Source organism: Bubalus kerabau, chromosome 7 (assembly GCF_029407905.1).
Source record: "Bubalus kerabau isolate K-KA32 ecotype Philippines breed swamp buffalo chromosome 7, PCC_UOA_SB_1v2, whole genome shotgun sequence".
Classification (NCBI taxonomy): domain Eukaryota; kingdom Metazoa; phylum Chordata; class Mammalia; order Artiodactyla; family Bovidae; genus Bubalus; species Bubalus kerabau.
In genome coordinates, this window is record NC_073630.1 from 62,605,551 (window position 1) to 62,618,542 (window position 12,992).

Consider the following 12,992-nt stretch of genomic DNA (forward strand, 5'->3'; position numbering starts at 1 on the left):
ACATGGCTCAGTAGGCAAAGGCTTAAGGAAACAGTTTATTCCCATAATGAACTTAATCTATATGGAAGACGTTTTTCACACTGGTAAATACATTTTAAATGTCTCAAGACTTAATCTTGTTATAGAGGTGAGAGAGACAATCAGTTCCCTAAAGGCTGGAACAGATTCCAGATTTTACATTCCTTTTAACACATACCTCACAGAAGTAGCACGTACCTCTGAGCATTTATTGACAAGATTAAATAATCGCTAGACACCCAAACTCAAGGCTGGTTCCACAGCCTCAAGGCTCCTCAACAAGCGCAGCTGCAGATACAATGGAAAGTCCCAGCAGGGCTGTGAGCCTGTGAGGATGGAACCGGCTCTCCCAAGGACAAAGTCAGCAAAAGCCTGTGTGCGTTTTGTCCCAAACCAGAGGAAGGTAAGAGTCTGAGCCAGCCTAGGCCTTTCTGGTTTGAACCTGATGAGCTGAAACTCTGGAAGGTTAGGAATGTCTGACATTCCTTTTGCAGCCACAATACTGTCTAATAATAACAAAGAGGCCTCTCCATGAAATTCTGTTCACAGCAGAGGTGTGTGTGGTTGACTTTCACAGGGGAACGATGTTTGGAATTAGAGTTTGACTCTTCAGCTGCAAAAGTTACATGTTTTACACAAGAGGTTAGTAGGAATATAGTTAGCTTTTGTATCCAATCATCTGCAAATTAGTAAGGAAAAATATACCAACATAATATTTTACTGTACAAGATAACAATCTTAAGAATCTGTACATGTAGCCTGTGACACATTTTTATTCCTAGTTTATATTTGGCAAGATATTTGACAATGTACAAAGAAAACCCAGTTCTAGGTGGTGATTATTTTGTATTATGATTTATTTACAAAAGTTCACCACATTATAGTAACTATGCTTTTTAAAAAGTCAGGATTGGTCCCATAATGGCCATTAGGATAAACTCGTAAGCCTACAAAAGCCGCCTTACTACCTCTGTTCCCAGACATATCGCTGTTCACTAAAAATCTGACTCCAAAGCCCACATGCAGTTTCTAATTCTGATTATACAGTCATCTTGAAGTACAATCTGTTAGACTGACAGGGACAGTGGAGGACCTACGCAGTCCTAATAACCTCTATAAGAGGTGTACATCAGCCTACTGGTTACGTCCTTCTAGCTGTACCACCGTTTATCTGCAATGAGACCATGAGGCTGTCCCATTACACTAGAACATGGTTCCTCTGGGAAAACAAGGTATTCTCTAAGACCAGCTGAGACTGGTCAGCAGGGTAAGCAAAAAGTAGCTGTCAACAGTGAAAGAGTTTCATTTCTTTGAACTTTTTCCTTTTCCTTTTCTGGACTCCTTATCTTTTTCTGATTTTGAAGGCTTTGAAGATTTTGTCTTTTTCTGTTGGGAGGGAAAGATGCACAAAATAGTTAGCATTTGTGTTTATGGGTTAGTTCATCTCTACAATAAATCAAATCTTTATCTGCAACTTAATAAAGAAGCAAGGCTGCAAACGCCTGTATCCTGAACTGCAGCTACCCTTGATGTGCTTACTAACAGCGACTGGCTAGGTGTGTGGCCTTTAAACTACTGAAAAGCTATTTAGCCTCTAGAACCAGACTATGTTCCCCAATATGCAGTTTCTTAGACTTCAGGTATAGATATACTTAGGAAAGACAAAACAAGCAAGAGATCATTTACACACGCAGTAATGGTTTCATGAAGAATTGTCTTTTCTTTCAGTTTCAGATTAGAGATCCAAACACACAGTTTGAGCAGGGGAAGGAGTGGTGTGTCTAGACAAGACTAGTGAGAGCCACACTGGAGAGGCCACTACCCCACCCCTACACATACAAAACAGAATCGAGGGGCACAAATGATAAACGCACCCACACCAAGGACAGAAGAAGATACAAACTAGATTTCCTTTGCCTTGGCCCATGGTAAACAGTGAACCGACACCATAAATGATTTTAATCTTTCCTAGAAAAAGATGAGGATGTTTTGCTCTGAGAAGTTTCTATAGGCAGTTCAATAGCCATAGCAAAAAAAACAACAGAAGGGAGGAATAGTTTCATTAAAAATGCTTTTCTTAATTATGCTGTGAAAATGTGTCTGTGTGTAAAGCACACACCAAGAGCGGGGAAAAAAAAACCAAAACAGTCCTTTCTCCAACAGAGAATAAGACCATCAATATGATGGCCTAGTTTCTTGCTATCAGGCTCCTACACCCTTATAAGAAGCTGTTTATAAAAACGAAATCTATACTTTCTTTACCCTTGGAACTGTGATGAACAAAAAAACTTTTTCTCAGCTTCCTCTGCTACTTGCTAAACAGGCTCTGAATAATTCAAAAGGCAAGTTACATACAAGGTAAGCTATTTTGAGGGAGTATCATGGCTTCTCCTATTGGTATATTAAAATAGTACCTTGATCATAGCATCAGTTTCCAAAGTGTCCTGGTCTTTCTCATCAGACTGAGAGTCATCTTCATTTAACTCTTCATTGTATTCAGAATCCAGAGATGGGCCTGTGCTATGTCTGTGTGTCTTTACGGCCTGGAGTGAATATGGAGTAAGGTGGACTTCTTTATTGTAAGCTCTTGTGAAGGCTGCTTTCACCTACACAAAAGGAATAGAGTTTTTAAAACTTCAAGTGTCAAACAACCCCTTTAAACTTTGTAGGCCTAGAGGCTTTGAGAGACCCTAGGAACCCCTTGAAATTGTTTGTAAAATATGCATGCAAGTACATGCAAGTCTATCTCTATGCATTTTTCTATGGAGAAGTTCCTGTTTTTCATGACATTCTTAATAGAGCCCATGACAAAAAGGAAGAATGCAACATTGTAAACCAGGGACTTCCCTGGTGGTCCAGTGACTAAGACTCTGAACTCCCAGTGCACGGGGCCCAGAGTCAACCCCTGGTCAGGGAACCAGATCCCACATGCCACAATGAAGACTTGGCACAGCCAAATAAATAAATGTATTTTTTTTAAAACTGTAAATCAACTATCTTCAACAAATTTTTTTTTTTTTTAATAAGAATCAGTATTTGGGAACATTAGGCAGATTTCTAATAATCATTTTAAGTCATCATTTTTTTCTATTCAGTGCTCTCTGCAGTTCTACAAAGTGACAAAGTTGATCAGTAAACCAACAAATCAAAAAAGATTTACAATGAAGTACAAGACTAAAGGTGGCCTCTAATTACCACAGAATATATAAATTACATTTCCCACAAAAACAGGTTATTTCAAAATACTACGTAACTTGAAAAGCCTTAATTTCAAGCTTCTAAACCTAACTGCTGAATTAGTGCAAAAATTCTAACAATGGATAAATTCTCTTGTGAGAATTTACCTATAGTCATTCCCATAGTCAAGTCAAAGTTCTAGAGAAGGCAAGTCACAGAGAATATAACTTCCAGAACAGCACCAAATAAAAAGGCACCGGGTGAAGTCTTAGATGTCACAAATTCATGTCACTTTAGTTTTTTCATGCTCATTATAAGAAGTCTGTGTGTCTGTTACTCCCCCAGGCTCATCTGCCCATCCTTATAAAGGATACATTTATTAATATATTTGCTCCTCAGATTTCACATCGTGCTTTCCCATTTAGCATAAAGCAAAGATAAAACTATAAATTACAAAGTCAAATCCCAAAGTCTACTCTTAATATTGTACTCAAATAGTATCTTTGGAAAGTGCAGACCATAAGCAAAAAGCATTTAAGAAAAAAAATAAATAAACTTTTGAAAGCATCTAAAACATTTCTGAAATACTCCAGTATATGGTAATTATAAAGTGTTGGAAAACCAGTGGAGTACATAGTTTACCTTGGGATCCAGTTTAGAGAACGGACTAGGTCTGCCTCCCCAGCTGCTAATTTCCATAATACTCTCGAAGTCATCTTTCATCAAATAATATGCATCCATAAGAGCAACAACATCCTGTACTCCTTCTATCCCTTGTGAGGCCAAGGGCTGTACAAGTGCATCTCTTATATGTGACAGATAATCCATGTTTACTGTTCTTTTGCTGGAGTAAGTTCTTAAAACAAAAGAGATACAAATGTCGTCACTGGCAAACTACCACCAGCTCACAGTTTGCTAGAATTTAATCCACTTTTAGTAAAGCTCAAAGGAATGCTTACTAATTAATAGCTGGAGTAGGGAAAGCTTAGCACTTACACCACTAGGCTGATGGATACACATTAGTGTATCTACACAAATACAGTGGAAGCATCAGAGAGGGACACCTGGGCAAACTGATGCTTCATCTTTAAAAAGCAATGGGCAGAGAATAGGAAAAGAGCTGAGATGCAGGCCTTCAGCTTTATTAATGAGAAGAGCTGGGGAAAGAGCCCTTTCCCGCTTCTGGAGGCCACCTACGTCTCTTGGGTCACAGTCCCTTCTTCCATTTTCAAGTCAGCAGAGGAAGAGCAGCATCTTCAGATCTCTGCCTAACTGCTGCCTTCCCCCACCACTTTTTTTTTTTTGGTAAAAACACTTAACAATTACATTGGGCCTATCCTGATAATCCAGGGTAACTACCATCTCAAGATGAGAATAAATTCGTGTTAAGACATTAAGTTTTGGTAATTTGTTACAGCAGCAATAGAAAACTAATACAGGGTAGCAAAAAAAAACCCCTATACCACAGGCTATGAAGAGGGAAAAGAGTAGGAAGCAGGATTCTATAGGAACAAAAGAAAGGCGTGTCTTGGTTCAGTTTTAAATAAAAGTTAACAGTAGACTAATATTCTCTTCAGGGACCAGAAAGGAAAATGCAATTATTCAAGTAGTTCTTCGTGGTTAAAAATGAATCCCTAAAGTTCCGTCTAGTCAAGGCTGTGGTTTATCCAGTGGTCATATATGGATGTGAGAGTTGGACTGTGAAGAAAGCTGAGCTTTGAAGAATTGATGCTTTTGAACTGTGGTGTTGGAGAAGACTCTTGAGAGCCCCTTGGACTGCAAGGAGATCCAACCAGTCCATTCTAAAGGAGATCAGTCCTGGGCATTCTTTGGAAGGAATGATGCTAAAGCTGAAACTCCATGCGAAGAGCTGACTCATTGGAAAAGACTCTGATGCTGGGAGGGATTGGGGGCAGGAGGAGAAGGGGACGACAGAGGATGAGATGGCTGGAAGGCATCACTGACTCGATGGACATGAGTTTGGGTGAACTCCAGAAGATGGTGATGGACAGGGAGGCCTGGCGTGCTGCAATTCATGGGGTCGCAAAGAGTCAGACACGACTGAACTGAACCTAACTGAAAGTTCACCTAATATTTGTGTGCACATACATTTTCTAAGTTTCTAAACTGTAACAGAATTTTACCAAATAACAAGAATTTTTGAACTTCTTAAACTCCTCTAAGGAGACTGGTTTTCAATTCTCTGAGTATCTACATTCTGTGATATGCTAAACTGTATCCCCTACCCCAAATGACCAGGTCAGTTTACTATTAGCATAGGAAGCAAAAAGTAGTTCATCTATTTAAATAGTTCTCTTTCTCCTATTAAGTATTTTGGAGACCAAGACATTATGTATGCCTCCTAGTAATAGACATACTCACAATAACAACAAATAATAGCACTATCTCAGATTTATATAGTTTTAAAACTTAACATTATGGCACATCTACCATCTGGCTTTATTTTCCAAAGTATCCTTTTAAGTAATAAAGCACGTGTTACACTAATTATAGATAATAAAACTCAGGGCCATGAACTTATCCATGATCATTTATCTAATTAGTAATAAAATCAAAACTAAAACACAAATCTTTGTGACTCATGGTGTCATTATTAGAGAAAGGCTAAATATACTACCCTGATTTTAAAATGTCGAGCATGGAGTAATACTGCTTACCTGAGACTCATATGCAAAGCCAGGTCCTGAACGGTACGATCGTGTTTGCCCATAGATGAGTACTTCCCCAACCAACTCGGGAAGGTAGGAAACTGGGTCATGTACCCCCTCATTAACTCTCCAGGAAGAACACTGGCATAAATGGCCTAAAAAAAAAATGAATTGCAGTCCACAAGTTAAATCCAGTACTAAGCTGCTTCTTTAGCAGCTGCTGGCTTCTAAGCAGTCTCTGGAAAGTGAGGCAACACTGTCCCCTGTGCCCTTTCCCTCTGTCTCTGATTTGCTGATATGGGAAGCTTCAACTTGAGGGAACAACTGATTGCTATAAATGTCTTGGACCAAAACATGTTATGGCCCTCAGAGGTCATCTCACCGACCTAGCTTCCTCAGCCAGCTGGTCTCAACACACACACCAGCTACTTCAGGTCAATGTCACGGAAAAGATTTTAAGAGGGATATGACTGTCTTAAAAAAAATATATTGATAGACCCAGGTCAATCAAAGCATGGAAAATCTAATAATTAGAGAAATAAGTAAACTGGGACTTGAGGAAAGTTCTTTTTTTTAAATAGGCATCCTTGGTTATCTTTTATAGCCACAGTTTCTAACTTTTTTAAGGCTGGAATTATACATAAATTTTCTACCCTGCTTTAACAATTTTCTGTCATTAGTATTCTTTATATTAGATCATCTTTACAATTTTAAAGGCTGCATAAACATACCATCTAGAGGATTTACCATAATTAATCAGACTCCTATTGCTGACCATAGAGATTTTCTCCCATTTCTTGCTATCAGAATTAATGTTTTAGGGAGTATTTTTGCACATTAAATTCTTGCTGTGTTTAGCATTATTTCTTTAGGATAAATCCTCACAGGTATAATTATTAGGTACAGAGAAAAATGAACACTTCTAAAACAAAATAAAAAGATATCTTTAAAAGAAGAGTAGACCTTCCAGAAGTCCCTTGCTTGTTACTCAGGTCAATTATTAAATATACAAAACTCAAGAGCAAATAACAGTCTTAACAACGAAAGTTTGCAGAATTCTGTTTGAGTAAAAGATATCAACCTACATAAAGTAATCAATATAAAACTGCCTCTGTAGCAAGGAAATTAAAGAAAATCAGAATTCACGTATCAGAAAAGTGGCTACAGACCTGCCCCTGCAGCATTTCTTCAAGAATAAGCTACTTAGTAACAATATGGGAAAGCCAAGAATGACAAAAAAGAAAAGGATTCTTAAGATAAAAGAAAGCAAATGAAACTAGATTCATATCTTAGTTAGGACCAAAATCTAACTTTCCTATTCCATATGTCCATTTATAAAAAAACATTGAAAAGTAAGGCTAGATTAAGAAACAGAATAGTGACCACAGGATACTTTATAAAAGACTATTTTTGCCATTAAAAGTTTGAATGTTTATCTAGTATTCAAATAATTACAAGAGCTAAAAGCTGTTTTTGTTCTAACTAAAGCCGAGTCTGCACTTTAAGGGGAGCCCTGTGCTTACCTGTGTGGGCAGAAGACTCCAGCTTTGCTTATTCCGGATTTGACGGTCCACTAGGTCACCATCACATATGCTGTCTGCTGCTCTGCTTAAAAGCATCAAGTGCTTTTTCATGTCACCCCTGCAGGAATACACCAGTCTGGGTTACACCACTGTCCACACTCCACACCCTCCCTCCCAGGGCACCTGGCCTTCGTGGGGCTGCGAGGGTGCCGATCCTAACTCCTCGCTACCTCTGAACACTCACCCTGCAGCCACGGGCTTCACATGTATGTAATTCTCCTGGACAAAGAGGGGTGCTATTGAATAATCATGGAAGAAGAGATCTGATTTGTCCATAAGTGACATATGAGCAGTCTCCTCTCCAGTTACAAACACTTTCCGGGCAACATCAAATGGGCCCTGAAAGAGAGAGGGACATAGCTAGTAGAACAGCCAACATCCAAAACACTGACGACACCAAGCGCAGGCTAAGATGTGGGGCAACAGAGACTCCATTTCACTGCTGGCAGGAATGCAAGACGTTATAGGCACTTTGGAAGGCAGACCTTACAAAACTCTTTATCATCCCATCCAGCACGTGTGCTCCTTGATATTTACCTAAATGAACTGAAAACACAAAATAACCTGCACATGAATGCTTATAGCAGTTTTATTCAAAACTGCCAAAACCTGGAGGTAATCAAGACATTCTTCAACAGGTGAATGAATGGATAAACTATGGTATACCCAAACACTATACTGCCATTCAGCACTAAAGAAAAAAGAGTTATAAAGCCATGAGAGGATATGGAGAAGCCTTAAATGGATACTACTAAGTGAAAGGAGCCAATCTGAAAAGGTGACATGCTATATGGTTCCAATCGTATAACATTCCGAAAAACCTGAAACTATAGAAACGGTAAAAAGACTAGTGGTTGCCAGGGGTTGGGAGAAGTGAGGGACAAAGAGGCAAAACAAAGAGGATTTTTAGGGCAGTCAAAGTATTCTGTGCAATACTACAATGGTGGATACAAGCCATTGCTGCTAAGTCGCTTCAGTGATGTCTGACTCTGTGTGACCCCATAGATGGCAGCCCACCAGGCTCCCCCATCCCTGGGATTCTCCAGGCAAGAACACTGGAGTGGGTTGCCATTTCCTTCTCCAATGCATGAAAGTGAAAAGTCAAAGTGAAGTCACTCAGTCATGTCCAACTCTTAGGGACCCCATGGACTGCAGCCTACCAGGCTCTTCCATCCATGGGATTTTCCAGGCAAGAGTACTGGAGTGGGGTGCCATTGCCTTCTTCGGGATACAAGCCATTACACATTGTCAAATTTCACAGAACATATAAAACCAAGAGCAAACCCTAATGTTAAACTATGGACTTCGGGTGACAATGATATGTCAGTGTAGGTTCATCAGTTATAACAAATGTAACACTCCTGTAGGGGATATTGATGGTAGGGGACATTACACAAGTCTGGGGACAGGACATACCTAGGAAATCTCAATTTATGTAGACCTCTAGTCTCAGAGAGGTCAACTATAAACCATTTGAAACAAGATTAATTCTGAAGTTTCAAAACCATTCAAAACCTGAAACCCATACACAAGGGACTCTGGAAAAGCTATTAGCAGCTATTAGATCAGATCAGATAAGATCAGTCGCTCAGTTGTGTCCGACTCTTTGCGACCCCATGAATTGCAGCACGCCAGGCCTCGTTGTCCATCACCAACTCCCGGAGTTCACTCAGACTCACGTCCATCGAGTCAATGATGCCATCCAGCCATCTCATCCTCTGTCGTCCCCTTCTCCTCTTGCCCCCAATCCCTCCCAGAATCAGAGTCTTTTCCAATGAGTCAACTCTTCGCATGAGGTGGCCAAAGTACTGGAGTTTCAGCTTTAGTATCATTCCTTTCAAAGAAATCCCAGGGCTGATCTCCTGCAGAATGGACTGGTTGGCTCTCCTTGCAGTCCAAGGGACTCTCAAGAGTCTTCTCCAACACCACAGTTCAAAAGCATCAATTCTTCGGTGCTCAGCCTTCTTCAAAGTCCAACTCTCACATCCATACATGACCACAGGAAAAACCATGGCCTTGACTAGATCAACCTTTGTTGGCAAAGTAATGTCTCTGCTTTTGAATATGCTATCTAGGTTGGTCATAACTTTCCTTCCAAGGAGTAAGCGTCTTTTAATTTCATGGCTGCAGGCACCAACTGCAGTGATTTTGGAGCCCAGAAAAATCAAGTCTGACACTGTTTCCACTGTTTCCCCATCTATTTCCCATGAAGTGGTGGAACCGGATGCCATGATCTTCATTTTCTGAATGTTGAGCTTTAAGCCAACTTTTTCACTCTCCACTTTCACTTTCATCAAGAGGCTTTTGAGTTCCTCTTCACTTTCTGCCATAAGGGTGGTGTCATCTGCATATCTGAGGTTATTGATATTTCTCCCAGCAATCTTGATTCCAGCTTGTGTTTCTTCCAGTCCAGCGTTTCTCATGATGTACTCTGCATATAAGTTAAATAAACAGGGTGACAATACACAGCCTTGACGGACTCCTTTTCCTATTTGGAACCAGTCTGTTGTTCCATGTCCAGTTCGAACTGTTGCTTCCTGACCTGCATACTTCCTGACCTGCAAATTTCTCAAGAGGCAGATCAGGTGGTCTGGTACTCCCATCTCTTGAAGAATTTTCCACAGTTTATTGTGATCCACACAGTCAAAGGCTTTGGCATAGTCAATAAAGCAGAAATAGATGTTTTTCTGGAACTCTCTTGCTTTTTCTATGATCCAGCGGATGCTGGCAATTTGATCTCTGGTTCCTCTGCCTTTTCTAAAACCAGCTTGAACATCTGGAAGTTCACGGTTCACATATTGCTGAAGACTGGCTTGGAGAATTTTGAGCATTACTTTACTAGCGTGTGAGATGAGTGCAATTGTGCGGTAGTTTGAGCATTCTTTGGCATTGCCTTTCTTTGGGATTGGAATGAAAACTGACCTTTTCCAGTCCTGTGGCCACTGCTGAGTTTTCCAGATTTGCTGGCATATTGAGTGCAGCACTTTCACAGCATCATCTTTCAGGATTTGGAATAGCTCAACTGGAATTCCATCACCTCCACTAGCTTTGTTCATGGTGATGCTTTCTAAGGCCCACTTGACTTCACATTCCAGGATGTCTGGCTCTAGGTCAGTGATCACACCATCGTGATTATCTGGGTCGTGAAGATCTTTTTTGTACAGTTCTTCTGTGTATTCTTGCCGTCTCTTCTTAATATCTTCTGCTTCTGTTAGGTCCATACCATTTCTGTCCTTTGTCGAGCTCATCTTTGCATGAAATGTTCCTTTGGTATCTCTGACTTTCTTGAAGAGATCCCTAGTCTTTCCCATTCTGTTGTTTTCCTCTATTTCTTTGCATTGATCGCTGAAGAAGGCTTTCTTATCTCTTCTTGCTATTCTTTGGAACTCTGCATTCAGATGTTTATATCTTTCCTTTTCTCCTTTGCTTTTCGCTTCTCTTCTTTTCACAGCTATTTGTAAGGCCTCCCCAGACAGCCATTTTGCTTTTTTGCATTTCTTTTCCATGGGGATGGTCTTGATCCCTGTCTCCTGTACAATGTCACGAACCTCATTCCATAGTTCATCAGGCACTCTATCTATCAGATCTAGGCCCTTAAATCTAGTTCTCACTTCCACTGTATAATCATAAGGAATTTGATTTAGGTCATACCTGAATGGTCTAGTGGTTTTCCCTACTTTCTTCAATTTCAGTCTGAATTTGGCAATAAGGAGTTCATGGTCTAAGCCACAGTCAGCTCCTGGTCTTGTTTTTGCTGACTGTATAGAGCTTCTCCATCTTTGGCTGCAAAGAATATAATCAATCTGATTTCAGTGTTGACCATCTGGTGATGTCCATGTATAGAGTCTTCTCTTGTGTTGTTGGAAGAGGGTGTTTGTTATGACCAGTGCATTTTCTTGGCAAAACTCTATTAGTCTTTGCCCTGCTTCATTCCGTACTCCAAGGCCAAATTTGCCTGTTACTCCAGGTGTTTCCTGACTTCCTACTTTTGCATTCCAGTCCCCCATAATGAAAAGAACATCTTTTTTGGGTGTTAGTTCTAAAAGGTCTTGTAGGTCTTCATAGAACCGTTCAACTTCAGCTTCTTCAGCGTTACTGGTTGGGGCATAGACTTGGATTACTGTGATACTGAATGGTTTGCCTTGGAAACAAACAGAGATCATTCTGTCGTTTTTGAGATTGCATCCAAGTACTGCATTTTGGACTCTTTTGTTGACCATGATGGCCACTCCATTTCTTCTGAGGGATTCCTTCCCGCAGTAGTAGATATAATGGTCATCTGAGTTAAATTCACCCATTCCAGTCCATTTCAGTTCTATATCTATTTACTATAAACATCCATACGTTGTGTAGATGTCTCTATGAACTGTAATAACTATTTCCATTAGATTAATACTGATAGGAGAAGAAATGCTTTGGCTAAGAAAGTAGGAAATGAAAATTCATTTTACCAGTTTGATGTCCTTTTTGGCTCTATGAGAATCAGCCTTGGCCTGGTCATAGGTTAGTGCCTTATTCCGTGCACACCACATATTCAGATTGTGTAAAACCTAAAAGAATCACAAGCAAGACACTATCAAGATAAGAAAACACTGCCACTCCCTGTCCCCAAAACACTAAAGGCATCAGTTGAAAAGAATTGTCAACTGCTATATAACATATATTTAATTTACCTGTCTGATATCTTGATTAGCTCCCAAAATTATTTCATTCATAGCTGGAGGGGGGATCTTTAGACCCTCTTTAAATGCAATAGACATCATAGCACCCTGAAATTGACAAAGGAGAATGAAACTTCAATGATTTTTTTTAATTCACATAATCAGATATTTTAAAATATTTATCAGGTACTTTAAAAACTGACCCAAAAATATACATGACAGTGTGATGGAGAAAAAAATCCAATTATCATACCTTAATCTGTTCAACCCGAGGTCTTTGAAAACGAAGATCAAAACAATAATGAACCAAAGAGCGAATCTTGGGATGATTTCTATCATTGCACATACAAATAATGGGAATTTTTGTATGTTTTATCAGGCCAATTAATTCCTGAAAAGCAAATTTGCAAAATAAATATAATTTGTTAAAAAAAAGATCACAAAATATATGTATTTTAGGTTTTAAAACCTCCTCAGCAACATGCCTTAACTGCCGTAATTATAATTAGCTCTTCAAATTCTTTTTAAAACCTAAAAATTAACAGCACCACTACAGAAATACAGTCCTTTCATTACCTGAATTCCTCCCCTGTCCTCATTGCCAGCCATGCCATCTACTTCATCCATGATGAGAGCATGCCTCGTGCCTACTGAATGGACTGTTCCACCTGACCCATGGTGAGAAGCAATGGGATGGGACAAAAAAAATTGTTGTTCAAACACTGCTGCTTAAAAAAAAAATACTATATACACATATATATAAATAACATAGGTACATGATACAAAATTCAAAAGGCACAAGAGTAAGCAGTGAAACTCTCTCCCACCTCTGTCCGCTAGGGTATGCAGTTTCTCTCTCTAGAGGCAATGATGTAAACTCACTC

The 12,992-nt window shown here is 39.6% G+C and overlaps 1 protein-coding gene across 18 annotated transcripts in view; it reads right to left on the bottom strand.

The window, feature by feature from the left end:
* Positions 1–12,992, bottom strand: part of RFC1 (replication factor C subunit 1) — a 126,853-nt gene that overhangs the window by 926 nt on the left and 112,935 nt on the right. For 16 of the 18 annotated variants that reach the window (XM_055588300.1, XM_055588306.1, XM_055588308.1 and 13 more), the window contains 10 exons: positions 12,685–12,776; positions 12,362–12,499; positions 12,121–12,216; positions 11,899–11,997; positions 7,632–7,786; positions 7,388–7,505; positions 5,874–6,019; positions 3,838–4,051; positions 2,433–2,624; positions 15–1,404 (listed from right to left, as the gene is read on the bottom strand). In XM_055588300.1, coding sequence (XP_055444275.1) covers positions 1,321–1,404; positions 2,433–2,624; positions 3,838–4,051; positions 5,874–6,019; positions 7,388–7,505; positions 7,632–7,786; positions 11,899–11,997; positions 12,121–12,216; positions 12,362–12,499; positions 12,685–12,776 — 1,334 coding nt within the window. In that variant the 3' untranslated portion in view covers positions 15–1,320. Of the gene's footprint in view, positions 1–14; positions 1,405–2,432; positions 2,625–3,837; positions 4,052–5,873; positions 6,020–7,387; positions 7,506–7,631; positions 7,787–11,898; positions 11,998–12,120; positions 12,217–12,361; positions 12,500–12,684; positions 12,777–12,992 lie in introns of those variants that run through there. The other 2 variants (XM_055588297.1, XM_055588296.1) reach the window with 1 other exon arrangement.